The sequence below is a fragment of the Lissotriton helveticus genome, chromosome 11, assembly GCF_964261635.1.
Source record: "Lissotriton helveticus chromosome 11, aLisHel1.1, whole genome shotgun sequence".
NCBI lineage: Eukaryota > Metazoa > Chordata > Amphibia > Caudata > Salamandridae > Lissotriton > Lissotriton helveticus.
The window spans coordinates 976,381,121-976,406,595 of NC_136072.1; the positions used below are offsets into that span (position 1 = coordinate 976,381,121).

A 25,475-nucleotide genomic window follows, 5' to 3' on the forward strand; every position below is an offset into this window, starting at 1 on the left:
ACAACCAAAACTCCTCAATAAAATTAAGCCCTTCCTCCCACCAATTGACCTTAAAAGCACAATGCAAGCTTTGAAACTATCCAGACTGGACTACTAGAACGTTACCCTCACTGGTACCCCAAAATCTCACTTGGCTCCTCTGAGAGCTACTCTAAATGCAGAGGCAAGGATGGTCATTGGAGCAAAGAGATACGACCACATCTCCGCCTCAAAGAAAAGTTCTGCACACCGGTAGACCAGCATACCTTGCATCCCAACTCACGAAGGCAGGCCAAACAAGAAATCTAAGAAGCTCCAACACACTTCTTCTCACCCCCCCCCCCCCAAAAAAAATAACATAATATAAGAGCACTCTCTCGCTCTTTCTCAGGCAATGTCCCCAAAATCTGGAAATTTCTCCCAGCACATATCTAAACTAACCCTTCTTTCATGAGATGTAAAAGACAACTAAAATAATTCCTCCTCATTCAGCACCTCAAACATCCAGGAAATAACATCTAACTCACTCTGGAATTACTACCTCATTCTAACTTGTTTCACCCAAGGACTCTATACTGGCTTGACACTCGACACTTTCATTATGCTCTATTGCTACTAACTGATAATGCCTTGACAATGTTGAAAGTGCTCTGATACCCCTGGGTCTAGCCAGCGATGTAGAAAACTCTTAAAATAAATAATGAATAAAAATATAGTAATTAGAATGTGGTGTGTAAATTCAAAATTAAAGTTATAACTATAAGTTTAGAATTTCAAATGTTTGTGTAGTTAAAGTATGGTTTCCATGGAGAGAATAAATAAAGTTTTCCTAAATATAATTTATCTTGAGTCTTTGGGAGGATATATATATATATATATTCACTGAAAAAACCATAGGTTATAGACCATATATAGTTAGGAATTTGCATTTACAAAACCTTGAAAATTCACTGAAAAAAACATAGGTTAGAGACCATATATAGTTAGCTGGACATTTTATTGACATAAAACCAATGAAATTCCATATATAGTTAGTTGCACTAACTATATATCGCGCACCCGCAATCCACTGCTGATGAAGTCACATATTACATCATTCATGACATGGTCAGTGACATCACTGATGACATCACTGATGACATCTCAAATGACATCACTGATGACATCACTGATGACATCTCAAATGACATCACTGATGACATCATCTAGTGTCTGTGTGTTTTTGTAAAGTTTAAATATGTTTTACATATTGAAGAATGAGTGGATGTATGGAAGACTGAGTGTGTGTGTGGCTGGCTGGGAGGTGTGTGACTCTGTGCATATCAATGTGTACTTGTATCAGTGATTGTATAAGAGAGTAAGTATGTGTTAGTATATGTGTGAAAAGTATGGTGTTCTGTGTTTAACTGTATAGATGAGGAAATCGAAGTGTGATTGATTCTTCACAGGACTGACTAGGTGTATGAGTGCATATGATAGTGTTGTAATAATGAGTGACTGTATGTATGAGTGATTGTGTGGGTGAATGAGTGAATGTGTGTGTAGACGTAGGAATCAGTGAGTGCGTATGTAGTAACTGGTATTGGTGTGTCATGATGTCATCAGTGATGTCATTTGAGATGTCATCAGTGATGTCATTTGAGATGTCATCAGTGATGTCATCAGTGATGTCACTGAAGTATGGTGTTCTGTGTTTAACTGTATAGATGAGGAAATGGAAGTGTGATTGATTCTTTACAGGACTGACTAGTTGTGTGAGTAACTCCATGGATGAGTGGCAGTGTGTGAGTGTCTGCATAGGTGTATGAGTGCATATGATAGTGTTGTAATAATGAGTGACTGTATGTATGAGTGATTGTATGGGTGAATGAGTGAATGTGTGTGTAGACGTAGGAATCAGTGAGTGCGTATGTAGTAACTGGTATTGGTGTGTCATGATGTCATCAGTGATGTCATTTGAGATGTCATCAGTGATGTCATCAGTGATGTCATTTGAGATGTCATCAGTGATGTCATCAGTGATGTCACTGACCATGTCATGAATGATGTAATATGTGACATCATCAGCAGTGGATTGCGGGTGCGCGATATATAGTTAGTGCAACTAACTATATATGGAATTTCATTGGTTTTATGTCAATAAAATGTCCAGCTAACTATATATGGTCTCTAACCTATGTTTTTTTCAGTGAATTTTCAAGGTTTTGTAAATGCAAATTCCTAACTATATATGGTCTATAACCTATGGTTTTTTCAGTGAATTTCATTGGTTTTTTAAAAGCTAATATCTATAGCTGTAAAATATATTCTTTATTACGTGACGTATCACGTAGCCACGTGAGACGCCTCATGACGCGTCGCATAACCGTGACGTATCGGCTCTGCAGCGCAAACAAAACCCGTAACGTAAGCGTGCCGGAGCACGCTTACAGATATATATATTTTTTTTAACCTTAATTACACAAAATCCACACGTGCACATATCTTGAGGCCTTGCAAAGGCACATCAAACAAACAGTCCCTACAATTTTGCCAAGTTTGCTGGAAATCTATTCCCTTAATTTTTTTTTTACTGTTTCTCTTGGTTTTCCCCTTGTTACGCTTACCAGGACGCTACCCGGTACGCGAACCGGACGCTCCAAAAACACAAGATGGCGGACTCCCATTACGCTGCCGGTTAGCTGCCCGGTTCGCGTACTGGGAAGCGCCTCTACCGTGAAAAATCGCGGGGGACTTTAATATCCCCCTCATCAATCCTAGGGGGTCAGGAGGGGTCTACCTTGCCCCCTTTCCTTCATTTCCCCCTTCGTTTTTCACCACATCTTGTCTCTCGATCGTACCGAGAGACAAGATGGCGGCCGCTCCGGACTGTTTAGAATGTTGACAGACACCGGAGAGCCAATCAGCTTCGCTTCGCGAAGTTCCGTTACGCGTCAGGTACGCGAACCGGGGCGCTAACCGGAGCGCTGTCACAGATATATATATTTTTTTAAACGTTAATTTCTCAAAATCCACTGGAGCACATATATTGAGACATAGCAAAGGCACGTCGGGCAAACCATATCTACAATTTTGCCAAGTTTCATGTAAATCTATTCAGCCGTTCGAGCTAAAAGTGAGTCCAACCGCCCTATGGAAAAATGAATGGGAAAAACGCGTTTTGGGACCTCCCTTTTTTCTCGGCCCCCCCTTGACGAAACCCCCCCAAATTTTTAGGGGCTGCTCAGAAACAAAATATGCCATTTTCCTGAAAATTTCAGCCAATTCCGTCCACAAACGCCAAAGTTATTAGACATAGAATTTTCAGAAATCCCATAGAGAAAAAATCCTAACTATATATACCCACTGGCTATCGCCAGTAGGTAATATACATATATAAACATATATAATCTGCATATCTATATAAATATAAATGCATGCATACATATACATATATGCATACATATGCATGTTATTTACATGAAAGTTTTAAAAACACTAATAAAAGCAAAGCTAAAAAGCCACCTCATTACAAACAGAATGGCTTTAACTTAAACGAGGGCGAGATCTATTGCATTTTCAATGCTTGTTTACTTTGGTTCTATCAAGAAGGCATTAAGATGTGTCACACATTTGCCATAAATTCTGAATGTTAGCACTCTAGTTGCTCATTAGATCACTGTAGTAAAGCTAGTGCTCACCAGGGAAGTCTGCTGCTAATCATGGTTTGCAGCCATTTTCCCGCATTTTTTATCCCGCAGACTTTCAGTCGCATACCATTATCCCGCAAGGTCATTGACCTCGCATACCATTATCCCGCATTTTTTCAAAACGCATGTGCATTTATCGCGCATGCCTTTACAAAGAACTACGTTTTAAAGGCATGTATGGTAAATGCATTTGCGTTGTGAAAACCACGATGACGAGAGAGGTAAGTGGGTTTGTGTTAATTTTTTCGTGGGTTAGTGATTGTGTAGTGTTGTGTAGTGTAGTGTTGTGTTAGTGTAGTGTAGAGTTGTGGTGGTTGTTTAGTGTAGGGTCATGCTGGGGGTAGTGTTTTAGGGTTTAGGGTTGTGTTGTAGTGTTTGCGTAGTGTAGGGTCATGCTGGGGATAGTGTTTTAGGGTTTAGGGTAGTGTTGTAGTGTTTGCGTAGTGTAGGGTCATGCTGGGGGTAGTGTTTTAGGGTTTAGGGTTGTGTTGTAGTGTTTGCGTAGTGTAGGGTCATGCTGGGGCTAGTGTTTTAGGGTTTAGGGTAGTGTTGTAGTGTTTGCGTAGTGTAGGGTCATGCTGGGCGTAGTGTTTTAGGGTTTAGGATAGTGTTGTAGTGTTTGCGTAGTGTAGGGTCATGCTGGGGGTAGTGTTTTAGGGTTTAGGGTAGTGTTGTAGTGTTTGCGTAGTGTAGGGTCATGCTGGGGTGTAGTATTTTAGGGTTTTGGGTAGTGTTGTAGTGTTTGCGTAGTGTAGGGTCATGCTGGGGTGTAGTGTTTTAGGGTTTTGGGTAGTGTTGTAGTGTTTGCGTAGTGTAGGGTCATGCTGGGGGTAGTGTTTTAGGGTTTTGGGTAGTGTTGTAGTGTTTGCGTAGTGTAGGGTCATGCTGGGGTGTAGTGTTTTAGGGTTTTGGGTAGTGTTGTAGTGTTTGCGTAGTGTAGGGTCATGCTGGGGTGTAGTGTTTTAGGGTTTTGGGTAGTGTTGTAGTGTTTGCGTAGTGTAGGGTCATGCTGGGGGTAGTGTTTTAGGGTTTTGGGTAGTGTTGTAGTGTTTGCGTAGTGTAGGGTCATGCTGGGGGGTAGTGTTTTAGGGTTTTGGGTAGTGTTGTAGTGTTTGCGTAGTGTAGGGTCATGCTGGGGGTAGTGTTTTAGGGTTTTGGGTAGTGTTGTAGTGTTTGCGTAGTGTGGGGTCATGCTGGGGGTAGTGTTTTAGGGTTTAGGGTAGTGTTGTAGTGTTTGCGTAGTGTAGGGTCATGCTTGGGGTAGTGTTTTAGGGTTTAGGGTAGTGTTGTAGTGTTTGCGTAGTGTAGGGTCATGCTGGGGGTAGTGTTTTAGGGTTTAGGGTAGTGTTGTAGTGTTTACGTAGTGTAGGGTCATGCTGGGGGTAGTGTTTTAGGGTTTAGGGTAGTGTTGTAGTGTTTGCGTAGTGTAGGGTCATGCTGGGGTGTAGTGTTTTAGGGTTTTGGGTAGTGTTGTAGTGTTTGCGTAGTGTAGGGTCATGCTGGGGGTAGTGTTTTAGGGTTTAGGGTAGTGTTGTAGTGTTTGCATAGTGTAGGGTCATGCTGGGGTGTAGTGTTTTAGGGTTTTGGGTAGTGTTGTAGTGTTTGCGTAGTGTAGGGTCATGCTGGGGGTAGTGTTTTAGGGTTTAGGGTAGTGTTGTAGTGTTTGCATAGTGTAGGGTCATGCTGGGGTGTAGTGTTTTAGGGTTTTGGGTAGTGTTGTAGTGTTTGCGTAGTGTAGGGTCATGCTGGGGGTAGTGTTTTAGGGTTTAGGGTAGTGTTGTAGTGTTTGCGTAGTGTAGGGTCATGCTGGGGGTAGTGTTTTAGGGTTTAGGGTTGTGTTGTAGTGTTTGCGTAGTGTAGGGTCATGCTGGGGGTAGTGTTTTAGGGTTTAGGGTTGTGTTGTAGTGTTTGTGTAGTGTAGGGTCATGCTGGGGGTAGTGTTTTAGGGTTTAGGGTAGTGTTGTAGTGTTTGCGTAGTGTAGGGTCATGCTGGGGTGTAGTGTTTTAAGGTTTTGGGTAGTGTTGTAGTGTTTGCGTAGTGTAGGGTCATGCTGGGGGTAGTGTTTTAGGGTTTAGGGTAGTGTTGTAGTGTTTGTGTAGTGTAGGGTCATGCTGGGGGTAGTGTTTTAGGGTTTAGGGTAGTGTTGTACTGTTTGTGTAGTGTAGGGTCATGCTGGGGGTAGTGTATTAGGGTTTAGGGTAGTTTAGTTGTTTAGTGTATGCTAAAGGCATATTCGTTCTAAAAGTTTTCGTTATTTTAATTTGCGGCCTAATAGTACATGCGGGATTTTTTTTGCGGACTGATGGTATGCGGGATTTCGTCATATATTCGCTAATCATACTTTCTATGGCAAAATGAACCCCCTCATTTTGTTCCTTTTTAAATTAAATGTTTTAAGAGTTACCACTTTATTCCAATCAAGATGGCTTCAGGTGTGCCATACCTTTGTAATAAGTAGGACTGTTAGCACTCTAGTTGTTCTTTAGAACACTCTGGGACATTCTGTCATTGGGCTATAGTTGGGCTACATCTGGCTGATATTTGGGCTACATTTGTTTTTTTTGTCTCTGGTGGCCATCTTTGGGCTACATTGGGCTACATTGGGCTACATTGGGCTACATTTGGGCTCCAACATATATATAGCCCAATGTAGCCCAATATATATTTTTCAAAGTTAATTTTCGTAAAAACCACTGGAGCCTATATCTTGAGACATAGCAAAGGCACATCGGGCTACCAGTCCCTACAATTTTGCCAAGTTTGGTGTAAATCCATTCAGCCGTTCAGGCTAAAAGTGAGGCCAACCGCCCTATGGAAAATTGCATGGGAAAAACACGTTTTGGGACCCCCCTTTTTTCTCGGCCCCCCTTGACGAAACCCCCCCAAATTTTCAGGGGCTGCTCAGAAACAAAATGTTCCATTTTCCTGAAAATTTCAGCCAATTCTGTCCTCAAACGCCAAAGTTATTCGACATAGAACTTTCAAAAATCCCATAGGAAAAAAATCCTAACTATATATACCTACTGGCTATCGCCAGTAGGTAATATATATATATATATATATATATATATATCATGTGATCAAGGCCCCACGTGGGTTGAAACGCGTCGTGGCGGTGGTGTTGTTGGGCATAACAATAATAAAATAATTGCACCATCCATCCGGGTTTGCCTCGTCTGTATATCTATCCCTGGAGTGTGGTTGGAGACGACTGAAAAAACCCAAGGTTACAGATGCGTTATAATTAGGTTCACCTTTTACCCACTCAAAACCATAGAAATTCACCAGTTATATTTGTACTTATGTTAAGAAACTAAAACTTGTGGCCTAAACTTACTTAACAGCACAAGTAATATTTTCTTCAGATAAGTATAACTCTTACTGCTGATTCTATGGTTTTCTGTGGATAAAAAAGTGAACCTAATGATAACGTCCCTGTAACCTTTGTTTTTTCAGAGAATTTGTGTGTTTGATTTTATGGAAAGTAATATGTAATTGGATCTATAGGTACCCACGGATCAGTGGAGGATCAGTGTCCCTAGATATACGATTTTATTTCTTTAATACCTCCGAAACTGCTGAACAGATTTATATCAAATTACAACAAGCATTGGCATAGCCAATAGGTCTTGCCTTTGGAACCTTATAGGTGTTTAGCCATGCAACAGTTGATGTCGTTGCACCAAGGGTATTGTGCTGAATAACTAAATACTTATAAGGTCCCAGAAGCGAGACCTATTGGCTATGTCACTGCTTGTTTTATGTATTTATCAGTCTTGATTTTAGGGCATGGTAGGCTCTCTGACTGTAGGGAATTGTTGAATCTGTGGTGAGGTTGTGTTGTTCAAATTATTTCCTCCATTATTTCGACAGTAGATGTCCTGAGCTCTGTGTCTGCAGCACTGTCTGGTCTTAGTTGGCCTAGGGATCTGGAGGGCAGTCTTTATTGAATTTGTGCCGTTATCTAGGATTGTTTAAACTACTTTGGGCACGTTACTTATTTTCGATAAGAGTGCTCTACAAAAAAGTTCTAATTAACTTAATCTGGCTCACGAATTTTCATTGAGCCTACTCCATCAATCCCATTCTTATGTCAATTGTGGCTACACTGGGCTCAATCACAGTGTCGTGCAAGTCCAGGGTTTCATATTACATCTTCACAGAGTGTAATGATGCATTTGTGATGGCATCTACAGTTCCACACATTGATCCCATGAATGAAAGCACCGACTGCACGGGGGTCTTGTAGGCTTGCTACACTGCCTGTGATCCTGTTTGTTAATATTTAAGCACTGTAAGATTATTGAGGAGTAATGCCATATTTGTTTCAGACTATACTCAAGTTTTACACCAAGGCCTTTGTAAATACTAGACCATCTCCCTGTGTCCTTGATCTAGCAACACATAATCCATTTAGTATGTAACATGCAACAAATACAATAAAATTATATTCTGGGCGATGACACAAGCCCAAAAAGGGTAGGAGTGTTTTGTGCACTTTTCCCCAGCCTTACAGTTTAATGATCCAAATACTGTTCTATCTCCGTGCGAAAATGTGGTTACTTAAATAATGATGTTTTGCATGTGCGTCACACTTCCCCATGGCTGAAATCAAATGTGTTTCAATCCTTGACGATTTACAAAAATAGACAAAAGTGACTTATTCCAACAGGACAAACACTATAAAACAAAAGCATTGGCAAGGCTACAGGGCCCTCGTCAAAACAAAACATTGGCTAAATGCAAAAATATTTTGTTGGTCTAAAAAAAATACAAACTATCATGGTACTCCCCGATACTTTGTTTTCTCCCTGCAAAAGGGAGGAATACCATCTATTACCCAAATATTATCCAATGGCTGAGATGGGCTCGCGCATTGCCCTGTGTTGTATGCTGGCTAAAAGTAAATATAAGTATACAATACATTCAATATCGGACTTGGCTAATGGAGGGCTAGAAAAAGGTTACATTGTAAGCTATAATAACCACAAAGGTGCTTAAGTAAGCTACTGTAACAGAGAGAGCATGGTAAGGCTAAAATCACACTCACTTGCAAGTGCTTAATTGTTGAAACAAGTGTCCATCTCTGCTCCTGGGCAGATCAGGAATGGCGACCTCCTGAATTGGTGAAGATTAGACATCTAGGAACAGAGAGGAGGATACTGCTAAACTCAACAAGTCTGGATTTCACGAATTCACAAAACAAACACGCAACTCCATGCAAAGCACAAGCACATTTTCAAATAGCGCAGGGGGTTGCGGGCGGCGAAGAAGCCACACGTTTCCAACTGGTGAAATTCAGTCGACATCTGCCATCAAGTAAGTAGACCAGGCAGCGGTATTAGACATGCGATGTAAACAGTATACTGAAAGCCCGCCGGATCCTAGGCACTTGTGTCACTTTGAAGGCTCAGGTGTTGCAGGTCGTAAATTAAACTGCTGGGTACTTTATATTTTCATTGAGATGGGTACTGCTGTGACATTCACGGTTCCCCCTGACTTAAGTCCGCCCTCCAGGATAAGGTGGTGTACACCTTCATCCTCCTACTTGCAGTGTGACGTGCGGGAGTTAGCAATGTAAAGCCTCCATGCCAATATGCCGATTGGGGTGGGAGGGTCTCATACAGTACCCTCCAGACAGGGCTTTAAGTGGGAAAAAAAACTGGGGTTGCTCTAAAAGGGGCGTGGTAAATCTCTTAAAGGGGTGTGGCCTATCCGAGTAGGGCCATGGTCTAAATCAAGATAACTAGCACTGCTGCTCACGGGATCCCTTTAATCCGTCGGTGACTTTGTCCCAACTAAAACTGTGCAGTTTTTCTGCTTGACCTTTCAGGTTGAAAGCCGGGGCTATCAAGGGCAGCCAAGTATAAACAACATTATTTTTGTGCCCGTATCACATCCACACACTCCTTTCACTCTCCCCCCACTCATCTCTCTGTGTTTTGTCTTCCTCTCTTTCTGTAGGAATGAAGGTCCTCTACTGTGAACTTAACCTCTAGAATATTTTCTGGCTGACCCTCTAATCTCCATATTTGGTCATTTGATTGAACCAAAACGGGTCAAAAGGCATTTTGGTGATCAGTTTTGTTTTTACGTTTACGTTTTATTTTTGAGAATCACACAAACAGCATCTAACAAATGCAAATACCATCAATATGGAAAAGCCGCCATACAGTAGTATCCCGCCCAGGAATTATGTTTCAGCTTTTTATTTTATCTTCATTTGTTTATTTTTGCAAATTTATACGGTGCATACTCGACCCAAAGGCATTGACGCAGGAAAGTAAGAAGTACCCTTTGGATAATACACATCACAGAGTCAAAGATAAGCATTACGGAACTAAAAGTAACAAACAATTCGTTGCAGCGTAGACAGTCCCTTGCCAGGAGGCACTTGGTTGTCAATCACAACGCACACATAAAAAAATAAAGATGCAAGTTTGTAACTGGAATCTACATGTTATACAAGCTCAAACTAAAAAACGATTTTAATCAAACTGGGGGGATAACGCACTGCACTTACAGATCAAGAATGGGGCTCCACAGGTGAAAAATGGTGAAACTAATTTCCCCGACCTCTCCAATTCAAAACAGGGTGCCAATTCATCAAGTGAAGGTTGTGTAGGTCCTGCTGGAACAGGCTGCCTGGGGCAGAGGTGCACCTAGAGGCAAATGTCGGGGGGAGGGGGCTAAGAAAACAATTCGGGGGGGGGGTGAATCTTTACTCAATGGGCAGAGTGAAGCTGCAGGGGCTCTTAGAAGGGGTGAAACAACATCAAGGCCTCATTAACAGGCAAATTGTCTTAAATACCTGTGAAGTGCTGGGGTGTGGCTGTGTGGCTGTCTCATCCCGGACTGACACACTGGAAGGAGGTGGGTGAGAGGGGGGCTGCCGCTAAAGCCTTTTGAGCCCAATGGGTGTTGCCCGCCTGGTTGGGGTCCTCTGCTTCTTCAGTTTTTCATCGTCCCAGGCTGGCACCACATCATGCCGTGACCACTTCTCAGTGAGGAAACGGAGCTCTCACTGCAGTAGCATAGGTTCAGAGATCGCTTTCTAGCCCCCTTAGCTGTTCATCTTGAATACAGAAATACTTTTGGAGGTTTACAGCCTTTTTGAAAGATCGCCCATATTTTTCTCCGGAATTGACCGGTTGGACTTCAACAGACACAGAAAAATGAACTTTTTGCCTAGTGTTTTCTACAATTCACAGAAAGGACAACTATAAGTTTTAGCAATTGTGCATCTATGCCTTGATAAACTACTGTTAAGCTTCAATTCTCCAAGCCCAGGTCTTGCTCATCATAACCCTGGAGTCCCCGGCCTTATAGCCATGTACGGGTACCAAGCATAAATGAGACTTGGTAGTAATCATGGAAAGTGGAGGACACAGGGCCCTTTTATTGTAACACGAAGGGGAGCCTTGCATGGGGGCGAGTTATAAAAAGAGCATTTTTAATTTTTTTTATTCTTGGGCTTGCTAAGGCAATCCTGCCTCCCACAGGAGGCAATAATTCACTGTGTTAGGGCTGCGGTGCAGAGGTGGCAGTGTGGGGCTTCTGTTAAAGCCGGTTCTGAAGTATAGTTTCTACCAGAAAGCTTACCCCCCTGGGGTTACGGGAGGCTTGCCCCCAGCTGCACTTTACCCCTTTAGATCCTGCATCCAGAACCTTGGTGCCCTCCAGCTGCTCTTTACCCCCACACTTTACTCTCGACCACCTCAGTGCCCGTGGGCAGAGCTCAGAGGCCACCTGAATGCTCTTTACCCTGGGTCCTTGATATGAGCTGAGAGCTGATACCTCTATCTACCCTTTACCCCTTCTCGCCCGCATGGGCGCAGCTGAAATCCCCTGGTTGCACTCTTTGATCTCATGCCCAAGGAGTAGGAACCCTCTGGCTGTTCTTTTCCCCCTCGCCATTTCATTCTGTATGGCTAGCTCTTGGTTCCAGCCTTCAGACACCGACCTTACTGTCGAGAAAGCGCAGATAACGAGAAAGGAGCAGCTGATACGAGTCAGCCTTGAAGACCTCAGACAGACCAAGATAAGCGCGTGCTGGAGCCAGTGACGGGAGGTGGCATGCACGTGCAGCGTCAGTCAGGGGAGGACGTCTGCACTGCACACAGGCTGCAGACATGCTCTGCCTGGGCACAGTCAGGGCTTTAAGTGGGCCGGGTCTGAGCACCGGCAGTTTTTTTGGGGCCCTCGAAACGGGTCTGAAAAAAAAATGAAGAAAGGACCTTTGCCAGCCGCGAAAATAGAGCCCGATAGAGACCCGTTTCGAGGGCCCCAAAAAAAACCTGCCGGTGCTCAGACCCAGACAGACCCGGCTCACTTAAAGCCCTGCCTCCAGATGTATGTATCTGCTTCTCTCGACCTGTACCGCCAAGTCTAGTATGCCCACCCGCAACCCAACAGTCTGTTACCAGGGTGTCTGTTCCCACCTTTAATGTGTCCTCCACTGTAATGTCCAGGAACTCGCACCCCCGTCAGTTGGTCTACGATATTGTGAGCCCAGCCTACAAGAAAGGATTCTCGAGTATGCTGCATCTAACAGCCTTCGTGCCACTGGCGAAGATGTACCAAACGCACTTATCTCTACATTTAAAAACACTCCGCCAATCACGTCTCCCACGATGACGTGTCGTATACCCTCCAGCCGCCTTCTACTTATGGTTCACTGTCCCAGCCCTACGGTCCTAGGTTGTAGTCCTCTGACTACGATAGCAGGATAGTACTGCTCGCTACATCCCCCTCCCCCCTTGTGGTCTCGATATGTACACTTGGACCTCTTTCCCGGCGTGCCTGATACACTCAAGCAAGGTGGGGCCATCTCGTCCAGAGGTAGTGGGAGCTACCAACCCTCCCTCCCTCCCTCCCAGCCCCCCGCTCCACCTCAGTGTACGGCGATCTACCACAATCACAGTAGTGTGTCTGAGCGGTGGCAGTAGCACGGGGTCTCTCTGCACGGGAGATAGGGCTGCCCGCGGCGGTGCCTGATTCGGAGAAGCACAAAGGAGGGGGCATGGAGGGTGTCAAGGAAGGGGGGGTCTGCTACAAGCTGCATAGGCGAGACCTAAAAAGGGCTCTTTCTGCACCAAGAGCTATCTTTCTGCCAAAATGCCAAATTTGGTGTAAATTCGTTCAGGGAGTTCGGCCTGTAGCTGTGTCTAACAGTTGCAAAATCCCCATAGGCATTGCATGGGGAAAAATAACTTGAGGACCCATCTTTTTCGCAGGCCCCTCTAGCGGAATCACCCCAAAATTTCCCATGCAGAATTCGGCAAACATCAACATATCAACACCATGTTGCTTTGCTAGGAGCCCCAGACCTTCGCAGGGCGGCCAGTTTCTCAGGAGCGAAGCTTCACGAAAACGCAAACACACACTTTGTTTTTTATCTATCCTTAAAAAGAAGTATACCTGCTCGGGCTGTGTAAGTTTGAAAATTATTTTAATCCATGAAGATATGCATGCAGGAGGCTCACTATCCCAACGCGTTTCTGCTCTGGCGAGCCTTGATCACAGGAAAGTCTCTCTGTATTTCAAAATTGCCCACGTGATTTTTAAACGTAAGCCGTATTTCATCTTCAGAGTGAAGAAGAAAAAGTGTGTGTATATGTATACTAGCAGCCCGTCCCGACCTTGTTCGGGTGCAACAGGCTTCCCCGACGCCCGCCCCGACATTGTGCAGCAGCCCGGGCCCCCGCCTGCCCCAACCACCGCCTGCCCCGACATGGGTCCCCTTACCTGAGCCGCCACTCCTCCCGCCTGTCCGCTGCTCCTCACGTCACAGCTCCTCCAGCCTGGGCCCTCGGCTGGCCTGTCCCCCACCTGCCCCGACCCCCGCCTGCCCTGACTCCTGCCTGCCCCGACATGGGTCCCCTTACCTGAGCCGGCGCTCCTCCCGCCTGTTCGCTGCTCGCACCGCTGCTGGCCTGTCCGCTGCTCCTCACGTCACTGCTCCTCCCCCGCGCCATGTCCGCCGCTCCTGGACGCCGCTCCTCCCAGCGCTCCTGACGTGAGCACGCACGTCATGGCCGTCGCCACTTCAGAGGGACTACTTTTTTTTTTACTTTCAATTTTTTAAATAACGTTTTTTTTAAATTTATGTAGCCTATAACCATCTACACACCCTGACGATTCCAACGGTGTATCGGGTGTGTGGATTGGCGCTGGGGTTCCCGAGTTTACCCGCCTCAAAGGCTGAAAGTTCTTCCTTTATTATAGTAGTATAGATATATCTTTCTCATTTGCATTAAATGTTCGCTATTAACCCTTTTTCTGCTGCCATCAAATCCTAATGGGTGCTAAGATAGGACTGGAATGCTTAGATATAAACCAGGCAGGAAGAGGAGGGAAATAATGAAAAGTTACTTGGGAGAGCAAATGTAAGGAAATGATACAGAGAATAGAATGAAGAGTAGGAAAGAAGGGAGAATTATTAACAGGAATGTAAGAGAGAAGGAAGAAAATAAAAGCCAAATTCTTTATAAGCACCAGAAAAACACTAGCCTCAAAATTATATACAGAGCGAAAAAGAGTAAACTCTGATAGCCACTAATTTTTAGAGTTTTTGAAAGCATTTTAAAACACTGAAAAAACCCACCAGAATTCATAACAAATAGAAACTGAAAACAGGAAAATCACATTGTAATAGTTGCGTCGTCCTGTAGATTATAATAGTTGTATGTGCATAATCTATGAGTTTTATTGTCGATATGTATTGTTTTGTGAAGGATCAGGAGGTGGGTTTGTTAGAATGGAAGGACCTCATGGGCGGTTGTAAATTCATATCCATGACCAATACATTTATTCCAGGAGAAAACGTTTAGTAAGCACTGAAGCTCAGGCCATATTCTTTACTTTCGATAACTTGATTTCCACATGTCTCTTACAAAGAGCGGATATCGAAATGCTCAAACACTCTTACATTTTTTTTAAATAATGAGCAAGAATAAACAAAGTCAAAAGTTCTGGCATTCTGAATTAAAAGTGCTTCTTTATAGGTTGGCAATTTTATGTATGGTACAGTGAGTGCATGAAAGAAAGTAGGGGTGTATGGGTGGATGAATGTTAGGAAATAAGAGAGTCTGCCTAAACGAACGAATAGGTAATTTATTGGCTTGATATACAGATGAATGTATGAGTAAGTGAATGAATGAATGTATTCATGCATGACTACATTCATACTAGTTTTAACTCAAATTCTTTAGAATCATAGGGGCATATTATCAAGAACAGGCGATAAAATAAACGCCACTTTATCGTCAGGAAACTGCTGCTAAAGCGGTGATAATGGGCTTGATAATATGCCCTGGTGAATTCCCATAGCGGCCCAGGTTAACACCATAACCTGGGCTGCTATGGGAATTCACAAGGACATATTATCAAGGCCATTATCGCCGCTTTAGTGGCAGTTTCCTGCCGATAAAACGGCCATAATTTTATCGCCTGTTCTTGATAATATGGCCCCTAGTGTGCACACTATTTCAACAATTGTTGTGTGCATTTGTGTGTGTGTTTATCACTGTGATATCTGGCTTCAAAGAGAAATCACAGCTGAAAACCTACACAGAGAGCAAATCTCTTTATTTAATTCCCAAGGAAAGCTATGCCCTACAAAGAGCCTTGGACAGTTCCAAAGATATTAAAGTAAAGACTGTGATCTTAAAGGTCTCCCAGATCATGAAACTGAGCTTAAAATGAAATGCTGCCTGATCTGATGGTCCTCTTACATCACCTTGGACTTCACCCTCTAAGCTTAGTGAGGCACTGTGGATAAGAGAATAAAAACTGCTTCAGCAATCACATTTTGAATGGTGGGTGCATTTAACATGACCTTTAATAAACATGCTTGCACAGTCACTGTCTGTGTTTCCGAGCAATACTAGGAGTACAGTTCTGCTACAACTAAGCAGTCTAGTCAAAGTGGCTGGTGCTTGTTCTTGAGCAGAGGCTGAGCTCATGCCTTCACAGCTCGTGCCACTGCTGGCATGCCTATATGTAGTGGTAATAGAAACAGGACATTCAATGAAATACAGCAGCACTGATGCTTCAGAATCCTATATCAGCAGAGACAGCCTCGCCAGGAACAGGAGGTACATGCTTTTTGCTCAGTCTCACCAAAACAGGAGGAGGTGCATGCTCCTAGCTCAGCCATAAGGAGAGGAAGGCCCTGAGGTCAGTAACGAGAAGTGCAGGTGTGTTATACAGAACATGGTCCCCATGCTTAGCAAATGTACTAATGTAATGCTCAACGCAAATGCAGTAATGCTTCACAGTCCTGGCATTTCAATGAAAGCACTTGGTAGGTGGACTCATACACTTTGTGCCTGATTCACAACAGTATCTTAGACTTTTCAATAGTTTAGAATTTTCAGTAAGTCTACTACTTTTTGGCTATTCACAAAATCTGAGTTCAAATTTACTCCATAGGTGTAACTTGCACGTCTCCACCAAATTAAAGGGTCTGTGGGCTACTCTCAAACTACATGGGGCCACTCACGAAGGTAGCTTACACTTTTGAATAATTTACACATGTAATTTACTCTAACACTTTTAAGTAACTTTACTCCCTGATTATTTATACCACTTGGAAGGAATTTATTTTAATTGTATTTTATTTTACAGTATATACTGTGGGATGTTAGTGTTATAGCATGCCTTCCAAATATTTTCAAAAACAAGGTGATGGATGGAATGCTTGAATTAATCTCTGCCACTGGCAATCACTCTGAGTGCGTTCAAATCATCTTTTGCCCACTATGCCACTTCAGTTTGGACCCAGCCATATGCAAATCAGTCTTGACCATGTTTCTCACTCATGTGACCAGTCCAGTCCACCCTGAACCAGAACTTAAGCAACCTAGGATCCGTTTCACCCTAGGTAGGGCTCTTCAGCCAGGTATGGCTTGGTTCCAGTGACACAGGGAGACCAGGATCCATGACTTGGCATACCCAGCGCACTTAGAGCAACAAATGCAAAAACAACAAGGTCATGGGAGGAATGCTTGAATTATTCTCAGCCACTGGCAATCACTGGGGCTGCGTCCATATCCCATGCACACTGTGTCACTGGAACAAAGCTGTACCGAGCTGAAGAGCCCTTAACGAGGGTGACATCATTCCTGGGTTGCAGGGTCCGAACGGAGGAGGTATGTTGATGGATTCGGATGCTGCCCGAGTGATTACCAGTGGTTGAGATTAAGTCAAGTATTTAATCCATCACTGTTTTGTATACCTATTTTGTCTTCCTAAGGGGGATGTGTATGCTCAGATGTGGGTCCCGTGCACACTGTGTCACTGGGATCAAGCTGTAGCCAGCTGATGAGCCACTAACTAGGGTGAAACTGGTCCTGGGTTGCTAGTGTTTTGGTTCAGGGAGGATCTGTCTTGGCAGTTTGGACTGGACTGTTCTTTCTGGAGCAGGGTCAAGATGATTTGCATGCAGCTGAATCCAAATTGCAGTGGCATGGTGTACAGAATAACAATGGATTGGGATAAGGCCCGAGTGATTATCAGTGGCTGAGATTAATTCAAGCATTCCATCCATCACTGTTTTGTATCCCTATTTATTTGCTGCACCAGTGCTTGCACTTGGCCGAGTGTGGTGCTTGATTTACATTGAAGCTGGATAGGAATATACTTAAGTTTGTTTTGTCACTCTCACAATAGAATTGGAAGTGCCTTTTGAAAATAGCATTTGCCCTACTTTAATGTGGGTGTGTTTTTTTGGACTAGCATATCCTTCACTAAACCCCTCTTTCCATTTCCCTTAAACCCCCATTTTCTAGTAATTATTCATCATTTTTAAACCACATTCGCTTGTCCCTCCCACATTTACTACTAAAACCTATACTTTGCATGGAGATCTATTTCACAGTGGAGGAAATCTTTGTACTGTAATGATAGTAGAAACAGAGGTGCAATATCCAGCTGTATGTTTGTGAACTGCATTTTGTATTACATGAAGTAGAGCTACTGGAGTACTACTTTCTGCACTTCAAAATGCCTTTTGTGAATTGGGCCCAATGTCTGTAATATGCCTCTATTGCAAATGTAATGCTGGTTGGCGTCCCATTTAATCAAAGAACAATCGAGGACAGCCTCAGCCTTCCCGGCTGCACCTGTCTCAAGTTATTCATGTTTGAAGTTACCCGTATCTAGCACATTTAAAGCTTTGGTAGCCGAGTGGGCTCTGTGTCCCTAATGGGCGCTTTGCATTGAAAAAAAATCTCATTGCCTGATTCTATTTATTTCCCTCAGTATTTCTTTAGCACTAAAAATTCACTTTAATGTCAGACAATGAAAGAACGAAACAATATTGCTTGGGGGAGTAGAGAATTAAAGTGGTTTCTTGAATCCTCTCCCAGAAACTGGGACATTATTTCTCCGAATGACAGAAAACAACAGTTCTCCTACCTGATCACACAGGGTGCCAATCAGCCCTTCCAAATCTTGTTTTTCATGCAGCACCATCTGTTTTTCTTCAAATTCTTGTTCCAATTGCATCTCAAGCTGGCGGAGCTGGACACAAACATTGAAAACACATACAAAATGCAGACATCATTAGAAGGGCATAGCAAGGGCGCTTTTTGTTATGAATTACGCAAACCGGCTATAATTTCCACTCTGAATAAAGAAAGCCCATGACATCAATAACAAACATGATAACTCAACTAGACATGTTTAATATGTATGTTTTAAACTGGTTGTTTTTGGTATTTGTTTATTTTTTTCATAAATACATTTTATTGATTTATTGCATATATTGGCAATTTCAAACCAAACATGACCAAAGCCTGTTTCTTCTTCATTTGTAAAATGGTCGTCTTTTCATGATTATTGGGACATTTTGATTCTTGTGATGTACTATATGTTAATGTTTTAATTATATTGTGTATGTTTTATAGGATGTATTCCAGAAATAAACATGAATTGTATTGAATGATAACTAACCACTAAAAACATGGAGCCATATTAATGACTTGCTTTGCGTCACGTTTGCGTCATGCAAGGAGGAACATGCACAACACAAACCTTAAGTGAGATTTATGAAGCCATGCAAGAGCGCCCTGCGTGGCGCTGAGTTGCTCCATAAATCTGCAGTAAAAGCAACGCTGTGCAAATTGCTGTGTTGTCTTACTCTTCCCTGGGAAGGCGTTCCATAGGTGTTCCCATTAAAATGTCATTGATTTTGATGCATTCCTAGATTTACCAGAATTTGTAAACCTGGGAATGTGCCAAAAAGATACACCTTCCCTGGAGAGGTGTAAAGAGGAGAAATGTCTTTATTTCTCCTCATTACTTGCATTATGCGGCACATATAGATAGAGGAATATGCCTCAGTATTGTTTTTGTGCAGAAAGGTGCACAAAAACACCCTGAGGTGTTGTGTCTCTGAGGCTTCAAATCAGGAGGCCACCCAACTAGCCCTTGGAGTCAATCTGGGGCTCAGGGTTCAAGAGCTGCAGGTCTGGTCCTTGTCACCCAGGCAAGACGGCAGCAGGCAGAAGGTCAGCACAACAAGGCAGCAGTCCAGCGAGGCAGTAGTCCAGCAGGGCAGCAGTCCAACAGAGAGGAAGTCCTTCAGCAGCACAGCAGTACTTCTTCCTAGCAGAGTATCTACAGGTCCGGAAGTGTACTGAAGAGTTGGTGTCTGAGGTCCAGTATCTATAACCAGTTGTGCCTATGAAGTAGGGGTGAAGCTTCTAGAGGTTTCCCTTTGAAGTCCTCAGACATCCTGCTTTCCTCACCTGGGTTCAGACTAACTACACAGAGGATACAGTCCTTTGTGTGGAGGCAGGACACAGCATGTGCAAATGTAAGTAGGACTGGGCCTAGCTCCTCCCTCTCATCTGGCCAGGGATGGCCCATCCAGGCACACCTAAGCTTTCTATTGTCTGTGGCTGTCTAAGAGGAATACAGAAAACACAAAGGTCAGCTATACCCAGACACGTGACCCAGGGCAGGCTACAGGCACTAAATGGCTGAGGCAGGAACATGCTAACTTTCTAGTGGCATTTCAACATTGTAAGTTAAAATCTGACTTCATCATTAGTTAGGATTTTTCATTACAATTCCAAAGATATCAAATATGAACTAGTTAATTGTTCCCATTGGGAAATTACAGTGTATTAAGTGTAATAAGGTAACTTCAATGTTAAACTATAGAAGAGGTAGGCTGTGCAGTAATGAAAAACAAATCTAAAAGTCTTTTTTTTACTTCTAGGACATTTGGAACTTAAAAGTACATCACACGTTTTAAATACATTGAACTCTGCCCTCTGGGCTGTACCAGGGCCTACCCTAGGGGTGACTTATATGTATTAAAAAGGAAGGGTTGAGACTGGCAGAAGTTTTCTTTTTTGCTAAGTCAAAATGGCAGTTTAAGACGGCACACACAGGTTACAATGGCAGGCTTAAGTCATGTTTAAAGGGCTACTTAAGTAGGAAGTAAAATGTGTGCTGCAGACCCACTAGCAGCATTTAATTTACAGGCCCTGGGGAGAGGTAGGGCCACTGTACTGGGGATATACAGGTAAATTAAATAAGCCAATTAAATAGTCATCATTTATACCATGTGTTAAGGAGAGAGCACACGCTATTAGCACTGATTAGCAGTGGTAAAGTGTACAGAGTCCTAAGGCCAGCAAAAACGGATTCAGAAAAACATGGAGGGTAAAGGCAAAACATTTGGGGGTAACCCTGCAGAGAGGGCCATATCCAACATGCACCAAAAGAAGTTAGAGAACTTTTTCAAAGAACTGTTCCTAAACTTCAGTTTTAAGAGGACCGACTGCAAAAAGTATTAAACAGGCAGTTCCACTGCGTTGGACTGAATTTCAGGTTTGTCCCACATGGAGAAGAGATTTTCTTCAGCAAAACAACAAAGTCCCTTTTCAGATTGGGACTTAGAAATATTTTGGAACTTCCCTACTTCCAGTCTCTACTGGGAATAGTCTACTTGGTGTATCTGACTCGTACACCATCACAGTCAGCCTCAATCATGCCTATGACCCGACTGACAGACCGAAACTCTGCTGCACCCAACTCTTCGCACTACAACAACCACCAGCGTTGACTGGCAATGTGAGGTTTACACTTTGGGCACAGCATCGACAGCCCACAATGACATCCAACTTGAAGTTCCAGCAATGATCGTCTGTGATGCCCGACAGGATCTTCATGCTACAGTGGTGACCATTCGCAACACCCGGAGTGCTCTTCGTTCTACAGCAATGACCATTTACAACACTCTCCCTGCTCCTTGCAGCCTCCTCTGCCGCAAACTTTGAGAAGGCTACTTTTTCAGTGGGACTTACCTGGTCCCTATATCTGACCTGCCCTCTAGTGGGTTTGGCATGAACTTGTAACTTTCATCTGGTCATGCATGGCCAGATAATCATGAGTGCTGCTTTGTGTTTTTAGGCAATATACTTATTTAAATCTTTGAAATTGCACATCAGCGTGTCTAGTGATTGAATTTTTGTCATTATGGTATCAAATAACTTATTACCTTTGGCTCTATTTTTGTAAATTGGGCAGGATTCTTCTTGTGTTGTCTTTACAGATTGCCACTAAGTTAACCCTGACTGCTTTTGTGCCAAGCTACCAGATGGTTAAGCACAAGTTAATTTAGTGAATTTTTGTTGTTCACCCTGATTAGAATTGTTTCTGTTGCTTTTGAATGGCTCACACCTCCCTTAACCAATAACCCACTTTCTCACATTGGTAGCAGTGTTGGGATCCTGTACTTGTGCAATGCCATTGAGTGATTTCGTGTAACACTAAAACCTCGTTATAAATAATTTGATATCAGCTTCATCTCTTTTCAAATTCTCCTTGATTGCCCATATTTCCCCCCTTTTCCAAATGTAAAACCTGCCTTACATTTTGTGTGCCTGTGACTCTTGTCTGCAAATATGGATTTGGATCTTGGCAACCTTGAAAGCTTCAGTACAGCTAAGTTGAAAAGGTTGTGCAGAGCGAAGGGACTGAAATCAGACAAGGGGTCCAGGGACTCTACAAAGTTTGAGTATAAGATATCTTTCCAAGCCTGGGAGGAGGTCCACAGAATAAATGCAAGCAAAAACACAGGAGCAGAAAAATGAGGAGGAGAAGGAGGAGGAAGTAGAGGCTGAGGAGAATAATTTGGCAACAGCGCCGGAGCTGGGAAAAAAGAGGAGCATCTACTGCCCTTGCCTCCAGAACCAGAGGAGAGTGGGGGATCAACAGCAGTGAGGTCCACCTTCTGGGTCAGGCACAAGAAGCAGTGTGTGCTTCTACACCCCTCTTCCCTGAGGAAATTGTGGACAGGAAAACTGAAAAGGGAGTGCCTAAGTGGACCTGGCTTCAAAGGCACCATGAGCTGATGCAGAGATAATCCAGGATAAGGCTAGGGTTGACACAGCCCTAGCCCTGCAAGATCAAAAGCTGGCCCTGGAGTAAAAGAACCTATGGTAGGCTAATGAAACGAGTCTCAAATACTGGACCTAAAGCTCAAATAAGCCTCAGAGTCTGGCAGAAATAGTGTCAGTAAATGCAAAGTGTCCAATGGAGACAGGAGGGGTCTACATACTCAAAGACCTGATGCCTACCTTTGTTGTGGGGGACGACATAGATAAGTGGTTTGTGCCTATGAGATTGCCCTAAAGATGCACAAGGTCTCTGGGGAGGATAGGGAGCTAGTCTCTGGAGAAACATTCCCAATGAAGTGAGGGATGTACTGTTAGTCCTAGGGAAAGGGGACAGGGTGAAGTACGCATGCAGAACTTCAGGGACAGTCACAGACATTTCCCTAATCTTGGACAGATCTCATGGACTACTTTTGTAAGGTACTGGATGGTTGGGTGAAGGGTAATGAGGTAAACACTTATGAGGGTATGTACAATTTAATAGTGAGAGAGCACATGTTCAGTCATTTTTTTTCCAGAACTGAGCCAACACCTGATTGACTGCAAGCTCACTGACCCCAAGGACCTTGCAAAGGAGGCAGACCTCTGGATTAGTACCAGGGTATCTGCGGATTTAATTGGGAGTGATCCTAAGAAGGGTAGCTCAGATTCCCCCCAGCAGAGTGAGAGGGAGGTCCAAAGTGACTCATAAAAATCCCAGAATAGTATGGTTGCTTCTTGTATCCCCTTTAAGACTCAAGAAGAAGTTCCGGTGAGTGGTGTCCCATGGCACCACATTTCCAACCTGGGTGCTTTGATTGCTCACAGTTGGCCTAGTTATGGCAGAAGCAAGGGGACCTGATCTGTATTAAGAGACCATTCACTGCTGAGAACTCCTTAGAAGTAGGTAGCCCCCAGGAGCAGAGAGAAGAGCATGCCCTGGTGTCCCTTAACTCAGAGGTGGATTCCAAGAGATGTCTTGTGATCCCTGATGGGAGGAATCACCACTTCCATCAGGTAACAGTTAATGGGATAATGATCACTGCCATAAAGGATACCTATGCCAGTCAGACCATGGTGGTGGAAAGACTAGTCTCCCCACAGCAGTACACCAGACAAGTTTATAAGGTAACTCAGGTCATTGGGGAGGAATGTGACCGTCCTATGGCTCTGATATCCCTAGAAAAGAACTTCATAGCTAATCCTCAGATGCCCATTGATTGCATTCTATGAAATTAATTATGACTAGTCAGAAGAGCTGGGAGGGAAGGGCACCTGGGGTGCTCTGAAAGCCCTGGTTTCTAGGCGCACTATTCCCAACAGGAGATTACTGAGGCCCACATGGAGGGGCAGGAGATGGAGACAGTCGACAGTGGGAGGACCAGTGAAACACAGGTTGCTAGCTCTGGGAACAGACTTACCCTTGTGAGACCACTTCTGACCTAGAAGTGCTCCATCCAATGTCAGAAACAGAGGGCTGGAGACCTGCACCAGGCAGACCTTTGTACAACACAGCCAGAGTGTATCACCCTGGAAGGGGGTGGTGGTTCGCCCCTGGAAGTACTGGCTTGTCAGGCACCAGTTCAGCATCAGGGTACAGACCCCTGTGCTGAGTGGCCAGTCCCAAGCTACCATTCCTGGACTGGTGGCAGGGAGAATGGAAAGAGGATGCCTAACAAACAGGCCTGTTACCCCAAACTCTGAGAAACCTCAGAGGTCAGAGAATACCCCGGATGGCCCATTGCCTTGCTCTAGACACTGACAGCTGTCAGTGGCCTCTTTTAGTTGTTGTCCTTATGGGCAGAATTCTCCTTGGGCTGGGCTCAGAAGTCCGTTCCAATGAGGGTAATGAGTCACGTCTCTTTGTTAACCATGATGGTAGTGTCTGCCTACTAGAACGCATTTGTGAGAAAACTAAAGTTCATATTCTCACAGATGGGGTCCAAAGATGAAGATAAAGGTTCCCCACTGGTCAGTCCAGTGGCTCAGGAGACTGTTGACAGAGGGATCCAACTGAGTTCAGAAGAGCATAGAACTTACAAATGCCTCTGCAGTAGAGGACCAATTTCAACGTTCTATCACGTGAGTAGGGAAACCCATTAAGTTATTGACTACTCTGGCGTTAGGCAGGAGAGGGTCATGTTGGACTTGGCCCTCTCTGCAGGGTCACCCCCACACTTGTTTGCCTACACCCCTCCAGTTTCCGAATCCGTCTTTGTTGCCTTTTAGGGATTGTGCACATTACCCCTGCTAACCAGTGATACAGAGCTTGTGCTCTCTTCTTTAAACATGGTAAAATTGGCTACACCCAATTGACAAATGCAATTTACATATATGTGTCTAGTAAAGTGGTACTACATGTACCCATGGCTGTAAATTAAATGCTACTAGTGGGCCTGCAGCACTTATTGTGTCACCCTCTTAAGTAGCCTTTTTAAACATGTATCAGGCCTCCCAATGCAACCTGTGTGTGTGCAGTTTTCAACTGTTATTTCCAGCCTAAAACTCCCTTTTTAATACATTTATGTCACCCTCAAGGTAGGCTCTAAACATTCCATAGGGCAGGGTGCATTGTATTTAAAAAGCTGGACATGTACTTTTAACTTTTTCATGTACTGGTAGTGAAAAACTCTTAAATTCGTTTTTAACAACTGTAAGGTCTGCCTCTTCTTAAGGATACAATTAGGTTTCCTTATTACATTTAGTAAGTGATCACTTCAAATTGGGAGCAGGTATTAATATCCAGTTTGTTCTCTAAATAATTGTCATTTAAAACCCACTTAAATGGTAAAGTTGGACTTTAGGTCACAATTCTGAAAATGCCGCTTTTACAAAGGTTGGCGTTTTGTCCTTACCATTTGGTGCCTGCAGCCTGTATCCAGGGTCACATGACTAGTAGCTGACAGTTGATCTTTGCATATTGCTCCCAGACAATAAGACAAAGGGGCAATACCTGTTGGCAGGACGGGCCGTCTCTGATTTGATAGTGAGGCTGAGATGTCACCCACCACACTTGCACATCACAAAGACTCTGCCTCAGTACACTCACAACAGGTTTCACATTAGTCTTTTATACTTCCAGACAAGCTGATGACAGGGTAGGTAGGAAGGAAATCCAGAAACGTCTCCCACTTCAAAGAGGGCATCAGGTGTAAACAGTGGACCCCCAGACTCAACTCTTTGGTACACATCTGGACCAGTGGAAGACTCAGAAGAAGGACTGTGTAATAACTCGGTGGCAAGATTTCAATATAGAGTAAATACTTTATTGAGTTCCCACAGGAGCAACGGGAAGTGCGGCTGCACGGCTCATAGCAGGGGACAAAACAACTGTCATATCAACTGTCAACAGAACACCTAACGCACGCACGCTGGCGGCGCAAGGCCAGCACAATTCAGTGTCCGCGCGCG

The 25,475-nt window shown here is 43.8% G+C and overlaps 1 protein-coding gene across 1 annotated transcript in view; it reads right to left on the reverse strand.

Annotated features, from left to right (window-relative positions):
* MYO18B (myosin XVIIIB) overlaps nucleotides 1–25,475 on the reverse strand; it is a 1,710,199-nt gene that overhangs the window by 581,369 nt on the left and 1,103,355 nt on the right. The window contains exon 34 of the mRNA XM_078665559.1: nucleotides 18,091–18,195. Coding sequence (XP_078521685.1) covers nucleotides 18,091–18,195 — 105 coding nt within the window. The remainder of the gene's footprint in view (nucleotides 1–18,090; nucleotides 18,196–25,475) is intronic.